The sequence below is a fragment of the Synchiropus splendidus genome, chromosome 19 (genome assembly GCF_027744825.2).
Source record: "Synchiropus splendidus isolate RoL2022-P1 chromosome 19, RoL_Sspl_1.0, whole genome shotgun sequence".
Lineage (NCBI taxonomy): Eukaryota > Metazoa > Chordata > Actinopteri > Syngnathiformes > Callionymidae > Synchiropus > Synchiropus splendidus.
In genome coordinates, this window is record NC_071352.1 from 6719435 (window position 1) to 6744475 (window position 25041).

Consider the following 25041-nt stretch of genomic DNA (forward strand, 5'->3'; position numbering starts at 1 on the left):
ACGTAATTTTTAAAATAAGAATATAAGAAAATAAATTAAAAATTAACAATAATTGACGAGTTTTACCTCGATGTTAAACCATATGAATGCATTGTTTTCAGTGGTGGACAAGCATATTTTACTTTACACAGCACAAGATAAAGCATTACAAATGCTAATAACATCATTTGATAGGAACTTTATTCAATGTTCAATTTCATCGGTCAGTATACTTATCACATTATAAATTAAAAAAAGGCCCATTTGATCAGGGTTATATCCATCTACCCATTTAGCGCCCACCAGCATCTACTAGCGACTCTATTTTGGTCACGTATAATAAGACTGATCGACTGCATTCGTATCTAACACAAAGAGTAGACAAAATTATCCTCAGCGACACTTGAACGGTCTTCTTAAACACACACAACACACTTTTATATTCACTTTATATACATGCAAGTGATTAAAAATATTCAATACTCTAGCACATGCGCTGATGTAGAGAATATAAAAATGACTATAGACACAATACAAAAAGCACTGTACATAAGCATTAATGTGCAGCAAGTGCAAAAAAATGGCGGTAGATTAAAGGCCTACGAGCAAAGAAAGCTAATTTAGTCATCCTAAAGAGCTTATATAAAGAAAATTGGATGTTTTACTTCCTAATAAACATGTTTTTTTTATGTCTACTTAACCAACAAATGAGTTAAAGCTAGTGGACTTGAGATTTTCTGGTCAAGACCTAGGTATGAATTTTAATGATTTATAAGCGCAATAAAAGAATATAACATTTGATACGGCAACTGTTCTTTTAGGCACTTAATGCTCACTCAGCAAACTACGGTCTTATTGCAATACAACAGGGTCAAAGTTCAATCATGGAGCCGTGACTCCAAGACGTAAATATCTCATCCGTATGACAAAAGTTTTTCAAAGAAGATTCACAAGATGGCGATGACACTCTTTGGCATCAGAAGGCTCCTACTGCCACCGTGCTGTCAATCATATTTCATATATAATTTAGGGACGGCAAAGATCATGCTCACAATCAGACACTGAGTCACTCGCTGCAGTAATTACTGTGAATTTGAAAAATTGTCACGTTAAAACCAGGTAAATACAAGAAAATGAAACGAAAACAACCAAAAGCCAATTTGTATGTTTAGAAGACAAGGCACCACTCAAAAAGTAATAGCTATTATAAGCAACACCATGCTCTATTTTTACTCAGCAAAACCAAGAAAGTAGAACCTTGTTTCTTTAAGATTATGACCCTAAAGATACGAGGGAAAAATCTTAAAAATTAAAAACTGTTTGAAACATTCCACACTGAGTCCCCGAAAAGCTAGGTCAGCTAGCACACAGTGAAACCCACGGTAACCCACACTGTTGTTGCCTCAAATTGACCTCCAGTTAAAGACACTTCCACAGATCAGTTAGGACACAACTGGACTGGCCAGTGACGGACACGTCTATAAGGAATTCAAATTTTACAACGGCAAAAAAAACTTTTCAGCGTCACAAATTCAAGGCACCGCTTGTCTTGAATATTGATTTCGACGGAGCACGAATACACACACGCAGTTTTCATGCAAGCACAGTCACACAACATGCAGCTCACAAAACCGATTTTATTTAGTGCACATTCTATCAACACGTGTTGAGTCTTTGTCCTCCTTGTCTATATTTCCATATTCACGTTGATAAAAGGTGACGTTATAAAGTAAAGCATGTTCTATTACAGTAAAGCAAATGTAGGTGCTTTATTTAATACATTGAAAGTGAAATTTTAATACTATTTTGTAAGCCGTTAACTCTTTGGTTGATAAAAGGCAAATGTTAATATTTCCAATGGGTATTTATTAAAGACAGATCCAGCAAGTCTAAGCTAACATTATTTGTAAACACTGATCAAATGAATTGGCATGAAGAGGGTTTGCTGGATCTTCCTTCCCAGCTACACAGGGTGAGAGGCGGGGGACACCCTGGCTTGTACACATGAGACAAGCACTCACACACACGCTCACGCCTGCGGACATTTCAGAGTCATCCATTATCCTCTCTTTGCTTTCAGACTGTGGGAGGAAACCAGAGACGCTCAGACAGACCCAAAGTTTGCTCAACACTAACCACTGCACCACCGTGCTGCTGCGAAGTGAAACCAAATATTATGTGCCAAATTATTAAGTAGCGTTACAATAATTCCCTTTATTTTCATCCTAAAAGAAAAAAAACTAAATCCATGCTTTGATCTATTCTAAAGGCACTTCAATACATCAAATTAAAGGTGAAAGATCTATCAAGTAAGGAGGCGGTGAGCTCTGCTGAAGGACAGTTTCCCATTTGAGTCCTGTCTCATATGGAGGTCAATCTCAGCCTGAATGTGGAGAAAAAAAGAGTTTTGAATAAGAAAAATAAAAATTCTGAATTAATATAAAAAAAGAAACAATAAAAAAGGTTTTCAATACAATTTGAGTCCAAAAAAAACCCACATTTTGAATCTTTCAAAACAAAAAAGCATTCAAAACTCAGCGGCAGAGATTTACCTCCACAGTCTCATGTGCTACCTTGAATCGAGCTATTCATTCAGAAACACTGTTAAAGGGTAAAGGATTGAAAGTGCCACATTTTAAAGTCTCAACACGTCATCACCAAGTTTGTCCTTCTTGATGGCGAGATGTTTGTGGTCCGCTCCTTCCAGACTCGTGGTGGGTAAAGACACAAGGCCGCTGTGAGACACAGACCTGCGAGCGTGAGGAGTCAGAGCTGAGAGCTGTCGGTCCCCACAGTGCGACAGCTTCCTTCCCTGGCCGAGACCTGTGTGCGTGGACGAACCAGCGCTGGCACTCGGCACCATTGTCTTGTTTGTGTTGGTTGTGGGCACCATGCTGGCAATTTCGTCGGTCGGTGAGCGGCCGATGCTGCCGTCCACTTGTGCCCGGATCTCGGGTGAGACAGAGAGCTGGTACTGTGGCACAGGTCCGCTGTCGAGGCTCTTCGGATACAGGAAGGTCTTCATCTGACCTTTGCCTTTGACATTCACGGTGCCACGGTAATCAAACTCATAGTCCATGGCACTGAGCACGCAGTAGCTCTCCTCGCTGACCTGCACCCGACACTCCACGCCGGTGGTGTCCATGCGGCTGGCGATGTTGACCGTGTCGCCCCAGATGTCGTAGAGAAGCTTGGTGGTTCCGATCACCCCGGCGGTCAGCGGCCCGTGATTGAACCCGATCCGAAGCTTGAAGCCGAAGCCCAGCATGTTCTTGTTGAAGTCGTCCACCACGTGCATCATCTCCAGGGAGAACTCAAACAGCGCACGCAGGTGAGCGTGAGGATGTGCCGCGTCGGCACACTGCTGAGTGTTCAGCCCCGATGCCGCCATATAGGTGGCGCCGATTGTCTTTATCTTTTCGATGTTGGAGAAGGCAGGCTTCCGTAAGAGCTCATCAAAATCCCCGATCAGCTCATTGAGGACACGGTAGCACTCTTTTCCGCCCTCGTAGCTCTCCTCGTAGAACTCGCTGAAGTTTACAATGCTCGCAAAAATCACGCCCACGTTGTCGTGGTTCTTGGAGTAGCTCTGCGTGACCTTCAGCTGCTCGGCCACATGTATAGGGATGATGTTGCGGAGCAGCCAGTCGGCCTGGTCCCTCATGTTCTGGATCTTGATGCGGTGCTGGTCAGCCTCCACGTTGCCATGGTAATGCAGGCGGTAACTGACCTCAAACTCTCGGTTGAGGAACCAAACCAGAAGTAGGAGCAGGAAAAAGGCCACACAGGCCTCTGGGCCGAGCAGATCCTGTGGGCGGAGTTGTGGGTCATGACCCGCTTGCCTGCCTGATATCAAGACGGAGCTGTTGCTGTTGTTGTGGTGGCTGTCCAGCCTGAAGAGAGGAGACAGGGGTGCAAGACTGTTAGCATGCCAACACCATGGACCCGAGGCTTGTCTGGCATCTGAGAGGATACTGAAAAACAACTTGCGAAATAGTTCTGCAAAACAATAGAAATATTACTCACAACAAGGATTCCAACAATATTTAGCAATAAATATAATTTTGCTTTTGTTTTTCAGTTTTAAAACTATTGTCTCTAAATTTCAACAAAAGAAAGATGATATTGAGAAATTGTATCATATTTATCAGGGGAAAAATAAATAAATAAAATAATATAATACAAAATTAAAACTGATTAAAATTATGAGAGAATCATGAAAAAATTAAGAAAAACAGAAAAGACAGTGTAACTGAATATGAAATGCATTTTTTAAAAATGCAGCCAAAGCAAAAAAGTATGTTTAGTAATATGTTCACTGAAAAAGCAAAAAAATATGAGGCGAATATTCAGTAAAATTTATCAAAATTCAAAGCAACTAAAATGAAAGAAAGTCGTTGTTCGACACTAAATATATATATACATAGACAAAACAGGTTGATAAATTACCTAATATTTATTAAATTAAGCATTTAAAATGCAAGATAGATGTTGTTACCTGTTACTTCACGACAAACTGGTTTTATTTTGATGTTTACACAGACTGGTTCAAATATTGATCGAATTTCCTGTTACTCACCAGAAAAACAGAGTGGTAGCATAACTAGAAGGGGGAAAAAAACACATTTGGATTTAATCACAATATTAGAATTGAGCCGTGAAATCTGAAACATGATTTCAAGTGTCTGAGGTACCTGCAGGGGGAAGTGAAGAGCAGCAGCAGGAGACAAACGCCCACCACTGTCGCCAACGTCGAGCGCATCCAGTAGCTGAGCTGACAGGAGTTGCAGTACTGGATGATGGCTATGATGGCGGCGCAGCAAATGAACGTGTTGAACTGAGGAAAGTGTTGACAACACAGGCGAGTTTAGGTTGAAATGGAGAGGAAATTAGCGGATTAAAGATTAAACCATTTGGGGGCACCCTTTCTAACACTCACACATGCTGTATAACCATTAAAATTAAAAAGTGAGAATTGATTAAAGGGAACTTTTATAGTAAGAATCCTGTTGAAACTAAATGAAAAGCAAATAAAAATATTCCTCTGACAGGAAACAGTCAATTTAATGAGGTACAACTTCTCCATTGACAACTCAATTCTCTGCAGGCCCATCCAAATTTACGGTTCCAGTCATAACAATTTAATGAAACGGGTCGGTTATTGTAACTCCGAATAGCTTCAGAACAATTTTGTAACTAGTGCATGATGCAACTACAGCAACGGCGTCACCCTCCCGCTTCGATGAATAAACGGCGGTGAGCAGTCACCTGTATGGAGTGTTGCATGTCACAGGAGACGTGAGAGAAGACGGTCACAGCGGGCAGAGACACCAGGACGGCACCTATAAGGTGCCGCGGCACCCAACCGGACATCGCTCTCATCAGGGTCCGTGTGCACTGCAGCACAGTGTCCAGGTAAAAAGCCATGCTGGAGGACAGCACACAGAAATAAATGCGTTATTGCAACACCACAACACAAAAGCGGCAAAAGGTGATGTATATGAACATATTTACAAGCAAAAAATGATGAACTTGAACTGTAATGATCTGCTCCATAATTATTATTAGATTATATATATATAATTATTAGATTATATATATATATATATATATATATATAGATACAGTATATACAGTATATATTAGTGGCACATTGGGGGGATTCAACATGTCACAGCGGCCAATCACAACTGAGACACATCAAAGGCATGAAAGGTACACAACAAACATCAAAGACGTCCACAAAGCATCAGAAAAAAAAGCTATCAAACATAAGAATGGAAAATGAAAAATTATTTAAATAATAAATTGTATAAATGGGATGGGATTCGATTAAAAAAATAATCTAGTTAATTTGAGAATTTGTGATTAATTAATCTCAATTTGCAGTTTAATGGTATAAGAAGCCACAAGAAGCCACATGTTTCAATTTGAATGAATGTGATATATTACCGAATTAAATGATGGACCCATACATACATTTAAAAAACACAATATTGTTTATTCTGCATCAGTTTGACAACAGCACAATAGATCACGATGGTGGCTATATTCAAGTTTTTATTTCACCTTATTTAAACTAAAGCTCTTTTCATGTCTTGAAAATATGTGTATAAGAATTTCAATTTTATAAGAATTTCAAATACATTCAGAGTAGTGTAAACTCTGGCCATTGTGTAGCGAAAAACATTCCTGAACACAAGCAAACATATGCTTTTGTTTGCTTTTGTTCAGGGATTCCTCCATGTTTGTTGTTGTTGTTGTAATGGTGATTATCGACAACTAACAATGGCCACCAACCATTAGTATTATTAAAGGTAGTAGGAGTAGCTGTAGTTGTATGAGTAGCAGTATTTCTGGAGTCTTACCGAACCGCCAGTAGCAGCGCCAGAGTCTCCAACAAAGCTGCCACAGCGGTCAGAATGAGGGCAGGCGCGGGCAGACTGGGCTGAGTGACCAGGGGCCGGAGGAAACAGGCCAGAGAGAGAGCCAAAAACACCCAGCAGCAGAGAACCATGTCCAGAAACGAGCTGAACCGTGGGCTGGCGAAAGTTTGGGCCGCCGTTTGAGTCTCGACCTGGGAAAAAAAAAATCCATGATGCTGAATGCAGTTCTGCTATCTGACGAAAGAGGGCGCGATTGCATTATAATCGACGGCTGCCCGTGTGCTGCGGCGATTTCAGTCTGCCGCAGTTTTTTACTGAATCTGAACAGTATAAACACGCTCCCACGGGAGGGACCGCATGAAACAAAAGTTGCACAGGAATGGCTTTCATAGTTCATCTAACCTCCTCTTGGTAGCTTATTCTGTAGTTGGACTCCAGGCTTCTCTCCAGGAAGGTGAGGCTGAGCTTGTTTATTGGAGGTCTGTAGAAATAGTCCTTCATCAAGCTGTAAGAGAAACTAGAGTCAACACCGTGTGAGGAAGGGTTGTCTGCGAAAATGACCTCGGACCCTGGGTCACGCCATTGCCTGGCTCATTTTCGGCTCATAAAAGCACCAGCCAATTCTAACAAGATAAAAGCAGAGGACAAAAGAACAAAGAAAAGTTGGAAGGTTTTCAACAGCTACAGATTATTCTCACCTGTCCTCCTTAATAACATCCACAAAATGGGCATCGCTCCGCTCTCTGAAGTTCTTAGAGCGCAGTGGGATGAGCGCCGAGTGGTCCATGCCCAGGGCTCCCCCGCCCCAAGCCTTCTTCTCCTTCTCTTGCAGCATCTCGCACAGCGACGTCTGGCTGTTGTTCAAAGCTTCCAGCTGTGGACTGAACAGACCGTTCATCGCCCGGGGGCTGCGGCGTGCAGGGACTGCTGAGGAGAACTTCTGAGCCGAGGAGTCCTGGTCAAACAGGGAGAGGGCCATGTTCTCGCAGTCCAAAAGATTAGCCTTTTTACTAAATTTAGCCTTCAACTGGCAAGCAGGCTCATTGGTATTCCTGAACCAGTTCACTGAGTTGCTGAAATGATATAAAGATTAAACGCTTGCCCAACATCTGACTTTCTTTCTCTTAAGCTATCACAATGTATAATATCTAGAGTGCATTATAGTGTTTACATTCAATGGAGCAGCACTCTAAGACACCCTCTCTGGAAAATATAAATCCCAAAAACACATCGTGTTATTTTTACTTTAAAAAAAAATATATAAACCTCACGTGTTTCAATATCATACATTATTATTTATTACACAATTACATATTTATAATAATATTGGGCTGTTATTCTCAATATATATATATTTTTTAAAGCAGTGTTTATTTTTATCAGATGTTTTAATAAAAAATATTGCACATTTTCCATTTTTATCGTGTATTATTTGATCAGAGTTCGAGCAGATCCCTAAATAAAAATATTTAAAAGTAAAAAAATAAAAATCTCTAGGGGCATATAACCTCCACAGCGATGTGAAATTTTCTTTATATTTAAATTATTTTTTAAATATTACAGTTACATTCATTGTCAAAAGAATCAAATATAATTTCATATTTTTTTATTTTTTTGCTTTTTTTCTATGACACATTTTGATTCTTTGTTTTCTCAGAAAAAAATATATTCTGCAAAATAAGTCATAATTCTCTGCTAAATTTGTAAGCCTTCAGGATAACCCATTATTGAGTAAGTTCCCTCGATTCTTAATATCGAATTTTTGGCCTTGCACTTGCAATAATATCAGAAAAACACAGTGAACTTTGGTCCTTAAAAGCGCCATCTTAAAATCAAAATCCCTCATGACTCATGACTATTCACAGTGCCATCTTTCTTATTAATTGCACAACACGAGCTTCACAGGGAGAGTCGCTCGGCTGCAGGCTGCTTCACGTTGAGCAGGAAACATTTGGTCCACTGACAAAATGATCTACTCTAAAATCTGTGAATGCTGCATGCAGTTGTTCCCGCCAACACTGTCCCCCGTTGTTAAAAACAATTATTTCTGCAAGAACATAGCGAATCTTCTCAACCAAGTAAACAGGTTGAGAGCTGTGATAAGCGGACTTTAATGCGACTGCTTTGTTCAACCAGATGCAGAGAGGAGAGTCAGAATAGTGGCGGCAAAGCAGGGTTGGTTGCAGCCTCCGGGAATTCTTAGCAAATATACATCACCTTGCTGGTCTTCAGATCATCATGGCAGCCGCTGGTCACCTCTACTTCTTCGACAACGTGATCAGTCACTGGAACAGGGGCGACACTGCAGGACACACAGGAAGACTGCAGGAAGCAGGTGAGAAGAACATTAAATGTCGTTCCCATGTTTAACATAGTAAAGAATTATTATATATATACAATTTATATAGATACAGTGTGAAAAATATTATTTATTTCTATATTTTTTAAAGATTAAAATCTCTTTTTTTAAGTATTCAGATTTTTAAATAGGATTTTTTTTAAACTCAAGTAGCATTATGTTGAATCATCAGACTCACCTTCAACTTTTTACATTTACATAAATAAAAATACTTCAAACAAAACAATGACACTGTCTGATTTTGGTTTACCGGTGCTTCTGCTTTTAATCTATAAAAAAATTAAATAAAAATAAAAATGGGTGTTTGAATGTGTGAAGTGGGTGTGAAGCAAGGTAATACTTTTCAGTTTTCGAAAAATAAAAATAAAAATAAAAAAATGTGCCTAACACAAGGTCTGGGGGCCAGTTCTGGCCACTACGTAATTTAACATGGACGGTCGTAACTTTTATAGCTACTGAAACGTAAAAATTTAATCAGAAGTATGACTTTCAACAAAGACAAGTTCTCCCACTAAATATGTTGCTGTAGTCGCTATCAGTCCACCAGATGGCAGTGCTTGAAGCAGCATTTAGCAAAAAGAAAAAACTTCGACAACCAGAAAAGAACTGATGCAAAATGTTCCGTTACGAAGTAGTCTGCTGGGAAACGCTGACATGCTGTGGCTATGTTTTGCCCACAAGAAAGTGAAAAAAGAGAAGGCACTTATTCAATAATGCGACAACTAAAATAGAATTTCCATCCCTCCTACCAGCTCACATTAGCGTTCATTATGCTTCACACATCCTGAGGTTGAGACGCTTTAAGAGCCAGCAGGTGTGTGTGTGTGTGTGTGTGTGTGTGCAGAGCAGCCAGCAGTAAATGGAGCAGTCGTCAGGCAGAAAGCCTCAGGAAGGGCATCTCTCTCGCCTCTGCTTTATCTCATTATAATACCAAGGACCCCCGCTGCTCCTCCAATCATCCCTCTCTCCTGCTACGGCTCTTTCTTCCCAGCAGCCCCTCCCTCGCCGCACCTGCACTGACAGGAAGCTTTAAGGGGATCATGTGGTGCTCCTGGGAAATGAGGACTGACAAAGTCACAGGTTTATGAATTTAACCATACGGGGAACGGCGTCGTAGAATCCGGAGATTTATTGGAACATTCCAAGCTCGTCTCAAGAGGATGTTGTATTTAGCTCCATAAACATGAAAAAAGACGTGAGAACCAGCTCCACAAGAAAGAAGATTTTGGCACGAGAGAGAGCCAAAAACAAGTGGAGAAATCAATAAGGCTCAGGCAGCTCAAGGTTGGGAACATCTGCTAATTCAATTGAAACGTCAAGATGAGTGCAATAAAAGGGTGTTTATCTCACTCACAAGTAAGAGTGAAAGATGTGAGCATCGGCTCTTCATGCACACGATCATCTATGAAGGTGTAGAAGCTACTCCTAAATAACAGACTAAAATGAAAGTTAAGGCAACATGCCTCTTGAATACCTCCAACCCCACCCATTCACTAGTTAATTCATTTCTTAAAATATAATGTAATGCAACTTGTTATGGTCTGTATTTCGATTTGAACCATTGGAAACTGATTAAGAATAAATAAATTTTAATATACTAAGCAACTGTTTTGGGGATGGAAAACTCAGAGATCATAAAATAATAGACTTCAAATATAAAAACAAAAACAATGTTTCATTGAAAGGAAACAGAAAATATTCCTGTTCAAACACTGGATTTGCAGCACAGGAACTATAGTAAAATATTTTCACTATAATATATGACAATATAAATATTATAATCATGAAAAAGTGATTTAAAACTGACATTTTAACACCAGTCAATACAATTGGATTGCGCTTAAAATTCCTTATTTGTTTGTTTCTCCCACTGGTTTGTTGATCAGATAATGACACCCAGTTGGAACCAGTCAGCTAATCAGAGAGCTTCCTGGTTCCAGTGTGTGGCGTCAGATCATGGTCCCACGCAGGTGAAGCTGACCTTCTCTTGATCTCCTTCTGTCCTCACATGTATTCGCTTTTTGCTAGTTTTGTTCTGTGAGTTTTTGAACCTCACTCTACTATCTGACACCATCCGAAAGAGTTCAATATTCTCCATTATTCCATGTTTGTTGCTAACTTGTCTCAGTTTTTTGTTTGGCTGGTGATGCCCTTTCCCTCTATGTTTTGTTTTATTTTTAATGAATTCCATGAAAACACAGTTAAAAGCACAGGCACACATGTCCACCTTAGATCACAACACTGACCATGTTGCTGTCGGGGGGCAGGTAGCAGGCGGCGGGGGCTCCATCGGGCGAGTGGCCTCTTGATGTTGCGCACCAAGATTCTACTTGTTCTGCTCCTGATAAACCCAACTGGGAGCAGCCACAGAGAGCGTGGGGCTCGGATTTCCTTCCTGAGATCAGGTATGTCCTCAGGCCTGCAACCAGAATACATTTACAGTTTCAGAAGCCGGACTGCGAGCATCTATGTTTAGCTTGCTCTGAGATGCAGAGGAAAATTCAGTGCCTGGACTGATCAAGCAGCAAGACCTCAGAGGCTCCGGGAAATGCACAATCCAGCATTGGTTGCGAGGGAACGTTTCCTTTAATTGTGTGTTGGTGAGAAATGCATCAGATGACCACGAGAATTTTGGAGAAAATATTTGTCCACCTGCACACTCACTCGTCTATCAGCTTGTTATCACTTCTCTCACCTTGCTGAGGCATGTGCCAACTCAAAATACACCTGGACCGTCCGCTCCTGCAGAGCATGTTTTTAAGTGGTGGAGAAGCAGCAGCTTCACTCCAAATCTCAGAAAAACCTCGCCATCATCCATCATAACAGTGGTGTGCTCACCCAGAACAGCCCTTCAACCGGAATATTTTGGTCCAGACAAAACCAGTCACTCGAGTGAAGAAAGAGGTCAGCAGTTTTTAACTCTCAGCATCGACTTCCTGTGAGCTGCAGAATCAATTTCAAGATCCTTTTATTGGTTTATAAAGCTCCTAATGGTCTTAGTCCTTTTCAGTGTCAGACTTGCTTTTATCATCGCAGCCCTCTCTGACCCCTCTGTTGGTCCTCATTCAGACGTTTGAGAGGCCACGTTTGGGTAGTAACTCTTCGCATTTGTGTGTCCCTCCAGGCACTCCGGTTTCCTCCCAAAACAAACAGCAGTTAATTGATGACTTCAAAATGAAGGTATGTGTGAACATTTTTGTCTCTATGTCAGCCTTTCCAGAGTGTTAGTAGGTAGTACATTATTAGTAGTAAATTATTTTTTGAATTTTTGAGTTCACTCTTTAGTCAGAGATGCAACACAAGCAGACACTTACAACTCTCAGCATTAATGTTTAGCATTTCAAAAAGATCACGCCGACTAGACTCACTGTTATTGTCACGACCCATGGTAACATGACGCACGAAAATGACTGGACAAAAGCAAAACAAGAAGCTGGTTATGAAGTCAGATGGCCTGTACAGTCAGAAAGCAACACTTTTCCATTGTCTGTGAAATCCTCTTTATGTCTCAGTGGCATTCTGCACCACTGAGGCGGAGAATTACTTCTTTGTTACTGCCACGTGCCACTTTCATTGCCATCCTCGTGCGCTAAACTACCTGAGCCACTCGGCTCCACATGTGTGTAGGTTGGACGTAGGAGGAATTTATCGTATTGTGTGACATTTAATGATTCTATTTCGATCTAATCAGTAACATAGCGGTGTCTGAAGTCTTTTAAAATTGAATGTTACCAAACTTTTAACTGAGAGAAAGGAAAGCGGACACACTTTCGATTTAACAAGAGTGTGTCAGCATTGCTCACTGACAGAACCTTGGTGCAGACAGTGGGTGACAGAACTTATGATTTATCGCAGTACATAAAAATATCCGTCCTTTTTTGTTTTGTTTTTAAATTCAGGGGCATTTCTACATGCACAGCAAGACAGGATGTGACCCATGTGAGTTCGATCAACTGCACAGTGGGTGTGAAGTGCTCGGAGAATAGGACATGTGAAAGCTTTGTGCCTTTATTATTCCTTTAGTTCCCTGTTCATTCATTGGTTCACAGTCAAACTGCTAGACAGGGTGAGTCACAGGAGAAGATGTCCTTCATGTTTACTGGACTGTGGGCGTGAACACACCAGGTGGCTGCTAATCCCAATAGAAGGTGGTACTTGATACTGTTTTCAAAGATGGAAAAATATATGCTATGCTCTAGCAATGTTTTTCTCCTTTTCCTTTCAATTATTTAATAGATTTTGAAGTAAAAAGTAAGAATTCGCAAAGAAAATCCCCAAATTTATTCACACAAACTACTCCATGTGATTGTAAATCAGGGGTGAGATGAAGCTACATGGGGTCAAGTGCTGTACTGAATATTGTTAGAACCATATCAATTAAATTCACCCCATTTTGGAGGAAAAAAGTTGCAAATTAAATTATAACTGAAGGTCACATTTGGTGAAGAAAAAAAAAGCATTCTCCAGTCAGCATTGACCAAGGGCTGCGTAAAATCTAGCCAGGGCCACTACTGGCCCCCAGGCCTGACTTTACTTCCCCCAGCTGCAAAAGACTGTCACAGGAATTTAAACAGGTAGTTCAAACAACGTTGTCAGCAAAGAAATAAAATAAAAATCAGGAGAATTCAAGTTGAACTGCCAAGTTTCAATCAGTACAATCCAGTGTACAATCCAAAGTACTGTATAAAAGCAATAGTCTTTATGGAGTTCGTGCATAATCCCAAATACAACTTGACAGCCAGACAAGAAACATTAATCACAGGGGAGCAGCTGGCTGTAAGTGTCATGTTCTGTCAGCATGACCAAGATCTGCAGGTAAATTGAAGCAGATGAAGCCCACAACAGTAGATACATGTCAAGTGAAGACAGGTTCTCAATAAGATTGGCAGACCGTTTGCCATCTGTCCCGCTCATTTCAATCACAGCCCTTCCAGACTCAAACCCGCCAAGCAATATGAGTCAGAGTGGGTCACTTATAAAGCTTCCTGGTCACGTTGAATGCAAATCCTACAGCGAACACTTGACTGAAAACGAAAGCTGAGAGAATCAAGTGGAGATCTCTGGGCCACTGAGCCATCACTGTAGAGCTTTTTTTTTTTTTACTAGGATAATGGTGTTGAGTCACATTAGCAACATGAAAGCGATGGCACGTGGCAGCAGGGATTAATTTGGTGAAAATATTATTCAGCGTTTTGGAGCAAGGAAGGAAGAGGTAGCGTAAAGTTGGTTTGAGTGAGTCAGCAAGAATCCAGACTGCAAACTTGAGTGGAAAGAACACGAACTTTCATCTGTTTTATATTCCTTAATACATTAGTGTGAGCAGACACCAGCAAAGGGGCTGTTTCAGGCCCTTTTTAACAAGAAAAGTTATATTGCTGAGTTATTACTCAGTTATTACAATGCAGTCAGTGGTGTATTTACAGTTTAAAAAAAAGAACATTTTATTATTCACTGTCTGCCAATTTAAAAGTGCTCCAGATGGTGTAGTAGGACATGACACAGTTCTGAAAATAAAGCTGTAAATGGTATTGCTTCATGCAAGGTTCGCAGTGAGACTCACCTAGAAAATGTGAACTCACACTGCCAAGCCAGCTATCTGCTTAAATCACACTGAATATTGAGGAGTCATTTACCTGAGAACCATGTGACTCTTGACCAGGCGTTTGGCGTCCAAAACCCCACACCCAGCCCATAACCCCGCCCCTAATCCCACACGCTCCCGACACCATGTCAACGACTTGCTTTGCAAAAAAACAAGGCTATTTGTACCACATTAACTTGATAAACGACAAACAAGCATCTGAGTCAAATAAGCGTTAACACACCTGGACTCAGTAACTGTTGCCACAGTAACACTATGAGATGCAGGGGTCCCCTGGGCAATTGTTTTACTTGGCTGACCCTGAGTAATTAAAATAATAATAATGACGATAACATTTTTATCATGATTCTTTCCCTTACTACAAGCCTTCGTGTGTACAGCCTTGTGTCTAGACCATTTTTCATATATTATTTTTTCATAATTTTCATATATTATTTTCATATATATTTTTCATATATATTATATGCAAAATAAGCATGAAGTGGTATCAGCTGTTTTCTAAACTTTCTCAACCACAACATTCATTCAAACAATACATATACAAAGGCTTGTCGCTTGATGAAATAAATAGAACTACTCAAATTTTGATCCCTATTTTACTCACTGAAAGGGCTGTGTGGTCATCCGCTTGCCGCTCGGACGCGCCAAATATTCCTCCGATTAAAAAGCAATGAGTTAGTTTTGTGAACGATTGTTTAAAGATTGGAACTTTCTCCGGTCATAGGCGTCAGATATCCCATCAAAAGCAGTGCGCTTCCATGCTGCGAGTGTCGCGACTCGTGAGATCACCGTGAAATAACGGCAGTGAACAAATATGGCGCCCGCGATGGCCGAAGTACGGTTGCGAAAGGTTTGAGAATCTGAGATTTTGGATCATATTCGGTGAAATTACGGGGCAGAAACACAATTCAGTGTCTTCAAGTTGGGCATTATACCGGCACTAATAATGCATTAAGGGCGTCCGGTTTTGAATGGTAGAGGGCGCCTGCTGTTGCAGCCTGCTCCCACCGAAGTCAAGGGTACTGTCACAGCAGTTATGTGAGTGAGACGCTCCGGTTCCCTGCCATGAAATGACAATTGTATTTTCTAGGTTAAACCTTTGAAATGTTAAAGCATTTTGAAATGTCCAATCGCCTATAGAGGGTCAAACATGGCAACCGCAGTTCAAGTGCGTTCAGATGAGCCTGTGTGTAGCTCAAAGATTTCAATCCAGCAAGGCACTAAGTTAAAAAATAAAGGTGCAGCAGCTGAGATTGCGTTGCTGGCAGGCAGTAAAACGTGATTCAGACAAAGAGAAGCCATCGTTTCAGCAGGACCCCTCATTATTAGGACACGGCTCTCATCGAAAGGTCACGCTGTGAAGGGAAAGGTCAGGACACTGCCGCGCTGTTTGAGCAGATTGGTTTCTTCCACACCTCGGCGTGTGTGCGTCCATGGCAAACCTGGCTACATACACAAGGGTTATTACAAAAGAAGCATCACCCTCTCTGTGTTCTGCATTCAGGGAATAAAAGTGCTGCGAGTGAGAGGGAACAATAGATAACCTTTCTCTGGTGAGAGCTTCGTCACATTATCTCACTCTACAAGCACATTTGTCGAGGGCCGACATGTGAGACGTGACACAAACTATTTACAAAACAGCCAAACACTAAGTCAAATGTTTCTCTAAAGAGTTGTGATGGACAGAGCAGAGGGCAGCCAGGGGAAGAAGAGACAGTTGGCAGACTTTTTTTCTTTAAGAAAACTGGCCATGAATCATGTGATAATGGCAGGTTTGTGAACCCTGGCCAAGAGATGAAGCGGAAGGGCGGCAGAGCAGGTGGCACAGAGGCACCTACATTACAAGGGCGGGTAGCTCTAGCGCCACTTGGCAGCATCACCAAGACCCCTTCTGTCTCTCCCTGAACATCCTGTCCTTGTCAGGCGGCGACGACAGGTGGCACAGGAGAAAACCTGTGGGACTGTTCGGAGAATTGGGCGTCTTTTTCCCCCAGAACACACAAAAAGATGATTTTTATTTTTTCATACGGATCCCCCACAGTGGGACTTTCGGCAGCAGTTTTAGCAAGGACGAGTGGGGGAGGGGGGTCACACTGCACATAGGTTAGTTATTTTAGAAGGACACACCAGAAGGTCTTCAGCGTGGGACGAGATAAATGTTTAACTCGATGACTTTTGCACTCCATGACAGCCTCATGAATAATACATGGTAGCGGCTGTTTCGACAATTCCTCCATTCATATGCAAGCAAAAAGAGAAAAGGAGCTAATGACTTAAGAGACAGTTTGTGCCAATGTTCACCAGAATCAGGGATTGTTCTAAATTGATTTAGAATTTCTTCAATCCAGACTGTGATCCCAAAAGCTGAGCTCGCATGACCTTGTGAAGACACGAGAATCCATTCTGCGACTCGAACAGTCTTGTTTAGTGATTCAATGTAATATTCCTGCAACTTTATTTACACCAACATACGCCTACATATTAAACTAAAACGTGTTTATTGGGATTACAGTAAGTCACAAAATACAGGGCAATATTAGATTGGCGATCTGTCAAAGCAAAATCGCATGGATCGTCTCTGTCACGTTCTATACACTATAGATCTATGCCGGCGAGCCGCTGACACTAGAGGCAAACCTGGTCAAAAAAGTGACTAACTTGACCACACATCACCACAGCAGAACGATGGCATGTTCCTTGTCTGACCCACAAGTCCAAAGCCAGCAGCAACAGCTGATGCGACGTCTCACTTGAAACTATTATTGACACTATTTATATACACACACACTCTTGGATAGCTATAACGCAAACAAACGCAGGTTCTGTTGACCACTGAAGCGAACATATTAAAAAAAAACAGTTGTGTGCTAATATTATGACACTAAGGAAGTAGCTAAAAGACACAACTCACAACCAGGAAGCACATGCACACAATAACTCAAACAAACACAGAGCAAAACACAGGAAACACATCGTCACACACGCTGAAACATAGCAGCACAAACAGTCAAAACAAACAACACTGGACAAAAGCACACAAGGTCAGTAACGCATATTCAGGCTCTAACAGAATAAACGCACGCGCAAAAGAAAAACAAACACTTGAGCTATGTTTACACACAGTCCCAAATACTGAAAGAAACAACAAGCATTTGCTGTGCGCTAGAATGAAGTCCCAGTAGTTTGATGTGGAAGATGCACTTCAAGCTAGAAAACACCAATTTAGCGAGTGACAAAAACGACGCGTAATGCTGGTCAACAACCTCACGGCGCTCTGCAGCACAAAAACTTTAAACAAATGGGAATCTCAATAAGCTGTTAAACAACTATTGATTCATACAAACATGAATCAATAGTTGAGTTACTGCTGTTTTGAGGCAGCAAAATAATAACGTTCCGCATATAATGTTGCCGATCAATAAGTGTTTAAAGGATTCTGCGTTAATGAGTCACAGCGTCGATATTTCCCTGCTTCTGTTAAGAGTCCAGACGTCTCTCAGCTTGTGCTCTTGTATCAGCTGCGGGGTGAAACCAACATATTTCCAGGAAGTGACATGAGCAGTGATGAAAAATGGGTTCATCTAAAATTCAGCTTTGATGGATGAAGTTGCCCGTCAGCCACTCGGACAATATTAGTATTTGGAAGGTCTCTCTGGAGCTGGTGGGATATGAGGTTTGTGTTGCGCCGTCTTTCTTTAAATAATCCGAATGTTTCTATTTTTACCGAGTGACCCTAAAATGGCTTCACAGTTGTGCTCAAACAATGGCGGGGACGGACCCCATTACTGAGCCTGGCACAGGTCCCAGATGATCATGAATAGTTTTCGAGATAAACAACGCTGACGTTTCCTTTTCCAGCGCGGCGGAGCGATAATAGAAGCGCTTTCTTGAACGCTGACACAGCACAACTGAGAGACATCTGGCTGTACATTACCAGACAGGTGTTTAATTCACTGAACTGAATAACGTGTGACATTGAGAAGCCAACAAAGTTTTAGATCTTTCACGCTACGTTTGAACTCCAGCTCGTGCAGTGAATTTAAGCGCCCTGATGTTGATGTTAACTGTGAAACTCGCTTTAGAACTACAGGTCAAGGTGTGTGGAGACGCAGTCGTTGCAGGGAAAAGACGGGATGAATAAAAGTTTTTAGCATTGTTGTTGCAGAATGTCCAGAGATATTTGTTGCAGAAAAGCAAGATGATGGGCGCAAATATAAATGTTGGAGTCCATATTTTGAGGAATTGTTTAGATAGACCTTAAATGGTGAGAGGAAATCAGAGTATCCTGCCCCAACATACAGTATGTGCTGCTTGTTTGTGTCAGGGGAGCAGGCGCAGTATGCTGGGGGAAAGCTACTGATGCACCTCTGACATGGAGAAGGTGCTAGGTCACCAGTGAAGCACAACAGAAGTGCCCTTGAGCAAGTCACTTCACTGAAGTACAAGCCAAGTGAAACATAATTACAAAATGATAGGATGAGTGGCACTCTGTCACACGCTCTTTCATTACCTCCATTGTACACACACACACATGCACACACATTTCTACGTGCATTACATCACAAAGACTAACAGCCTTCCTAGAACACACACTAATACACCCACACCAAATATACAGTATATCCATCCAGCCACCCACAGAAAAATACAGCCGCACACTAGTCAAATCAACACACATGCACGCTTGAACACACCATGCAATGATACACTTCACCCACAGCTACACATGCAGACCAAAGCACATACTCAAAGTAATGCATTTACAAGTAGACACCAACAACACAAACCAATACAATAAAGGAACAGGTAACACATTAAACTAACATGCAATAAGACAACACACAAGATAACAACAAAGGTAAAAACAGGTAGACACATCCTTGGGAACACAGAAAACACAACGCCTTATATAAACAAAACCATTATTGTGTAACTGTTAATATTCCAATCTGCTATTTTGTGTTCAGCTACTGAATAATTCTTCATTCTCAACCACGCAACTTATTAAAAACCCACTTGGATGGAAGTGAGTTCCCACATGTTGTCGGTCAGACGGAGATTCACTTGTCTCCTACACGTGGAGTGTCTGTTTCCCACAAACAAGCCAGTGACCTCCCGGTTTGAGTTACATAAGCCTGAGTTGGTTAAAAAGAACCAGCAAGTGTAGCTCACCGAGGCTTTTCTGCACATCTGAGAGCCAAAATAAAAACTGTCAGAGCACTTGTGCGCTCTCCGGAGCACGACAAGCCTCGCCAACTTCTCCCTCTTCCTGTTGCAAATACACATCATCAGCTGACATCCTTCCTTTCTTTCTATAAACACCAAGTAAATGCTCCTTATTTAGACAGTGTTATTTCCCTGGCTCTACTCCGGACCCTCTTTCAGCCCCACAATAAAAACACTTGACATCCCTCCAGAGTCTTTCGCTTGGCTGTCTCTCACTCTACAGGCTCATTTTGTATTCCGTCTCTGATCCTTGTTTCCCTGCTGCATGGTTCGCTGCCAGAACCACCGACACTTGACATTCCCCCAACCCAACAAAATCTTCACACCCCATCCTCACTCATTTCTCAGAGGACGCTCCCACACTTTGTCAATCTCAGCCAGGACAGATTCATCACCACCACATCAATTCCATCCATGAAACTTACCCAACCTGGCGTCATCCTGAAAGTTCCAATCTGTCTTTTTTTTTTTTTTTTTTAACCGTGTCAGACTGTGCAGCGCGCCCAGTGACTGCTAATGCTTCAACACTGTATCTACCTCAGGAATAAAACCTGTGTGAAGTGTCCACGCTGCAGAAATAAGCCTGCCATGGCAGGCACTTTTTTTACTTTCATTCTGTTCCAAAATTGTTTCAGGTGCCTGTTTTTTCACACCTCCAACTGTAACTGATGCGGTCCTGTGTGTCTTGGAAAGCGAAGCGATATTACTAGGGATGCTCCGATCGATCGGTCACTGCCTGTCATTGCCGATCACAACAACCGATCACGTGTGACAGCTGGTTGTGACGGGTCCGCTCCTCCCTACTCCCTGCTCACTCAGCAGCAGCCATGAAGCTGCAGTCTGTCATGAAGCTTCTGTCAATCTGTTATGTAAAGTGTGCATCCTGCAGCGTATGCACGGGAAAATGTTGTGCAGGGAAGCGTGTTAAAATTAAATAGGCCATTTAAAGCGCCAGCACTTGACAGAGCACGGAGAGTTTTCCAGGCTCATGAAAGTGAGACTGCTGGTCTGCAGCAGGCTGTTTGCAGCAGGCTGTTAGCGCACCTAGCACTTAGCAACACCCGCCGGTCTGACTTTCGGAACGCTAAGCTAACTGCCCAAGAAAAAATCATTAATTTCACCGAGCTGGATGAGCAGCCTTTTTGAGGTGTCGTCGAAATCGACTGGCTCTGTCGTCAGGTGAAGCGTTCAGCCACCTGAATCAGAAACTTTTGAATACGTACGGAGTGGAAACCGTCATAAATTCAGTGCTCTCTGTCTCGGAGTCCCACTACAAGCAGCCAGTCTGTAAATATTTCACGGACATAGCACAGTCTCAAGAAATTAACCAAACTGCGACGTCCCACTTCAAAATGCTTTTTTTTCTGAATAGTCAAAAGGACAAGAATAGTCGCTGCACTCTGCAAGCTTTTTTCCCTATTTTTTGCCTTCTTGAAGAGGTATATTAACGTGTCTGAATTAAAATGATTTGATGTTTTCACATCATGTACACAGAAGGTCTCATTTTGATTACAAATTCATTGTCAATCCATGTGATCGGTATCGGTCATCGGCAGCAAAAACCCTGATCGAAGCATCTCTAGATATTATCATTGCGTCTTTGATGTGATGGTCTGACATAGTCGAAGAAAACTATCGCTTTATACGTGCCATGAATACTCATGTGCTAGCTGAAGAAGCTAGCACACGTGCTACATTAGTTTAACTACGTGAGCGATGTAAGTCAGTAAATATGAAGAGGAACCGCCACTGCTCTTTGTACATCAAACGTTTAACAACCCTTTTCAAGGACTGACGATGAGGCAGTGTTGCATAGCAAGTCACACACATCAACAAGAACGAGGGAAAACGCCCCCCAATGTCAAGCTCAGAGCTTGGAACCCTGTGCATCATTAATAGTAGACATACTTCTGTCAAGCTTTTTTGGATTGTGTCAGATTAGTGCCTACAACTGTGCTAATCCAACTTCATCAAAAGGGATCCAACACATCCTCACTTCAATAGGCGGCCGACTATTTTCAAGAGGACTTTTGCCCACAATGTTGATGCCTTTGGCATTAACTGTTGGCACAAAGTCAAATGTTCCCTCGTATGTGGCATTCCAAAAGGAAGGATGGGGGGGAAGGACTAAGTGACCATTCACAACAAAAGAAGTGCCACCCCATAGCTTCATCCTAACCCCAATCCCTGTCTTTGTTTTACGCGGTGACAGCGACGGGATGTGCCGTGGAAGGCGAAACATCAGGTGCAATTGAAGCTCTACTGGAGAATAGCCACTATGATCGGTCAGTACCAAGATAGAACAAAGAGTACCAGCAGCTAAAACTAGTCTCCACTTCGGCTCAGAACGGAACCAACATTCATGTTACATGTTAGATCATGAACACAAGTCAATAGTCTCGAGTGCAACTTCACTCCGCAGAAGTGAAATATTTACAAGCTTGAAAACGGACTACTTCCGACCCTGTATTACTTTCTGAAATTAAATTCTTCACGAGTGGCTGAGTGAAAAGCAGACACCATCACCTCCCTCCTCCTAATCTTTCCCTTGCTAGAATCACAGACGGTGCTGACTCAACACCTGAGTAATGGCACCTGTTCCGGGAGTTGATGATGGAACTGTTCTTGACCTTCTGCGATGAAGTGTTGCGCTGTGAGTGATTCCTTGCCTCCGTGTTTGGACTGCTAAGGCCAGACGTGACAGGTTCATTAAAAGAAATTCTTTTTATTTCCGTTAACTGAATTCAGCATGAGTGCGTTGATCTCAGTGGAGGCAGCGCTCTGACTCAACACGCCGTCGGAGAATGAGACAGAAGCCAGATGGAGACAAGGGAGAGAGAGAGAGGCGAGGCATGGTAGCGGGATCGCAAGTGATAAAAGGATGGAGACTGACCTTGTCCAAGGGTTTGACATGTACTTAGCACAAGCCCACGGACGCGCACACTGTACATAACACTAAGTCAGGAAGCAGTCTTTAGGTGTGAGAGGGTGGGGGGTTTCCTCCGGCCATAAAGCATTTGGCGGGATGGAGCTGACAGCTGGACGAGTCCCAGGGGTGCGATTCAAATGTCCAGAGAAAGTCATGGAGAAACCAGTTGCCCCAGTTTACACGGATGGAAGACATTTACTGTCCTCCAGACTGACTTACAACAGACCACATCTTAACCTTGAGCAGCACTTTTTCTCCTATAAAAATGTTTGTATTTTTATACTTATTTTCTCAGTTTGATTTTTGGAGATTACTTTAAGAAATAAAACTTTTCTAATGTTTTGGTCAATAAATATGAATATTAACTAAACACTTTGACATTTTGCATTTCTTTTTTTCATTCCTGAGAAATTGGTATATGACAGATTTATGTGACAGCTCGTGGGGGCAGCAGGCTTAGCCAAGAGCCCCGGGCTTTTCTTCCACCCCAAGCTAATCCTGCTTGCTTCTAAGAGCCAGAAGAACCAGCAATTCTACTCTTGACTCTCCGCCTCTGCTAGATGGCTGAACGTCTACCTCTGAAGCAGAGTTCAGACCCAGAACAAACTTATCGGGTTCCAACGCTGTCAGACAGAACGATTAGTCAACTTACATTAAGCAAGTCTTAATTCAGGACCTCGGACAGCACTTCAGTCTTCAAACACATTTAATCCCAAATGATATTTAAAGTGCTTTATTTACCGGAAATTTGACTCAAAAAAAGAGTCATAAACACACAGAAAACCTATCACTGAGACTGACTGTACATCCTCTGCCAGCCCACTCTGCCTCTATTTGGTTCCAACACATGAGTGCTGCTGGGAAAGAAACAGTTGAACACACGGATGCAAATGCACCTCACATCAGACTTATGCTACATTAGAAGCCTGCTTAAAAAAGAGATGGCATTTGAGTCCACAAATCACTTTCAGATAAATACACTAGAACTGGGAGTCAAAACAGAGAGTAGAATCAGACTCCATTTTAACAGCCAATTGATGAAGCTAACAATACGGACATCCAAATGCATTTTAAATTACAATTCAATATGATATGTCTACTCAAAGTCGAGCCATATAACATGACTGAGTTGATATTTTGAGGGGGTTTTTTTCACACAAAGAGAACCACCAACAGAAAATGTGGTGCTGGGGTGGCGGTGGGGTTGTGGGTCAGTACGTTTTAACATTTCTTTTACAAGGTAAAAATAAATGGATTAAATATACGTACGCTCTGCTGTCACACAGATGATAAACATCAGATGTAGCTTTGACTGACAGAGCCAATCTTACAACATGTATCTGCCCATGAATTATTCAGCAGAGTGAAAAGACACTGGTGAGCGGTTCATCTGTGAGGAGCACAATCACAACAGGCCTTCAGAGAAATAGCCAAACGGCCTAATGTGGCCCAGGGGGCTTTGTGGTTGGAGAGAATGCAGGGTCTACAAAAAACAACTTCTAGATTTAGACACACAGATTGATTCATACATGCGCATTCACTCTGTGCAGAGGCTTCCTGTCACCTTCACTCATTCATAATTCAGGCTTCCATTTATCACATTCAAGAACACACAAGACAGCACAAGCACAAACATGAGCAGGGCGACTGGGCGCGTGTGGGTGTTTGCAGGTAGTGTGCATTAAGTGTGAGTGGATGCGGGGGACGCTGAGAGTCACCTTAAGAATCAGCTCTCTCTGTCAGAGCCACAGAAGGCTTGTGATCTGAGGACACTTTTTTTTTTCTCCAGCGTCGATGACAAAGGAGAAAAGCTAAGGGTGCATCGATGACTCATGATAGCCATTTATCAGAGTCTTCGCGGCCGTGACGAGAGCTCAATGTCGCGCACAGATCGACTCACACTTTATGAAGCAGAAATGAAGTGTCAAATATGCAGCGGGGAGAACACAGACATTTCGCCAAAGTCTCCATCTCGCTGGGAAATTGTTGGCAATCTGTGTGTTGTGTTGATGTGAATGTCTGAGTGGATATAATTGCGTAACAACGAATGAGTCGCTGCATGAATTCAAGCAGAATGCAAACTTTCTGTGAGCAGAATTGCATAACTATTGCGCTGTGATTATGAAGAGCCGATAGACTTCTAAACAAGATGGAATCATTCTTTCAAATAATGCAACAAAATATAGATAAAGCTTCTTACAGAAATTATTATTGCTGTTGTTGCAATACAATTTGAATTGAATATATATATATAAATATATATATATATATTAGAACATTAACAAAACTATGGTGTTTTATTGTATGTAGTCTGTTGAAAAAAATAAATCAGTAAATACAATGAATAAGAAATATTTATCAAAAAAACTATCGATTTTCACAGTTTTATTTCCTTCATTTTTATTATACTGTATTTATTTGTCTTCTCATTTTTCCATTTCACATTTTGTGGCTCCCAACTATTAAGAATTGAATTGATTTTCATATTCATATTTTATGTATTTATCATTAAGATTATTATATATTTTATTCAGATCTTAGATGTGAACAAAACAAGAAA

General features: G+C 41.7%; 1 protein-coding gene across 2 annotated transcripts in view; it reads right to left on the reverse strand.

Moving 5' to 3' along the window:
• Window positions 1–175: 175 nt before the first annotated feature.
• LOC128750591 (adenylate cyclase type 9-like) overlaps window positions 176–25041 on the reverse strand; it is a 35931-nt gene continuing 11065 nt past the window's right edge. For both annotated transcript variants that reach the window (XM_053850864.1, XM_053850863.1), the window contains 9 exons: window positions 10971–11143; window positions 8583–8687; window positions 7064–7320; window positions 6768–6870; window positions 6348–6556; window positions 5248–5407; window positions 4674–4816; window positions 4559–4582; window positions 176–3872 (listed from right to left, as the gene is read on the reverse strand). In XM_053850864.1, the coding sequence (XP_053706839.1) occupies window positions 2615–3872; window positions 4559–4582; window positions 4674–4816; window positions 5248–5407; window positions 6348–6556; window positions 6768–6870; window positions 7064–7320; window positions 8583–8687; window positions 10971–11143 (2432 nt within the window). In that variant the 3' untranslated portion in view covers window positions 176–2614. The remainder of the gene's footprint in view (window positions 3873–4558; window positions 4583–4673; window positions 4817–5247; window positions 5408–6347; window positions 6557–6767; window positions 6871–7063; window positions 7321–8582; window positions 8688–10970; window positions 11144–25041) is intronic.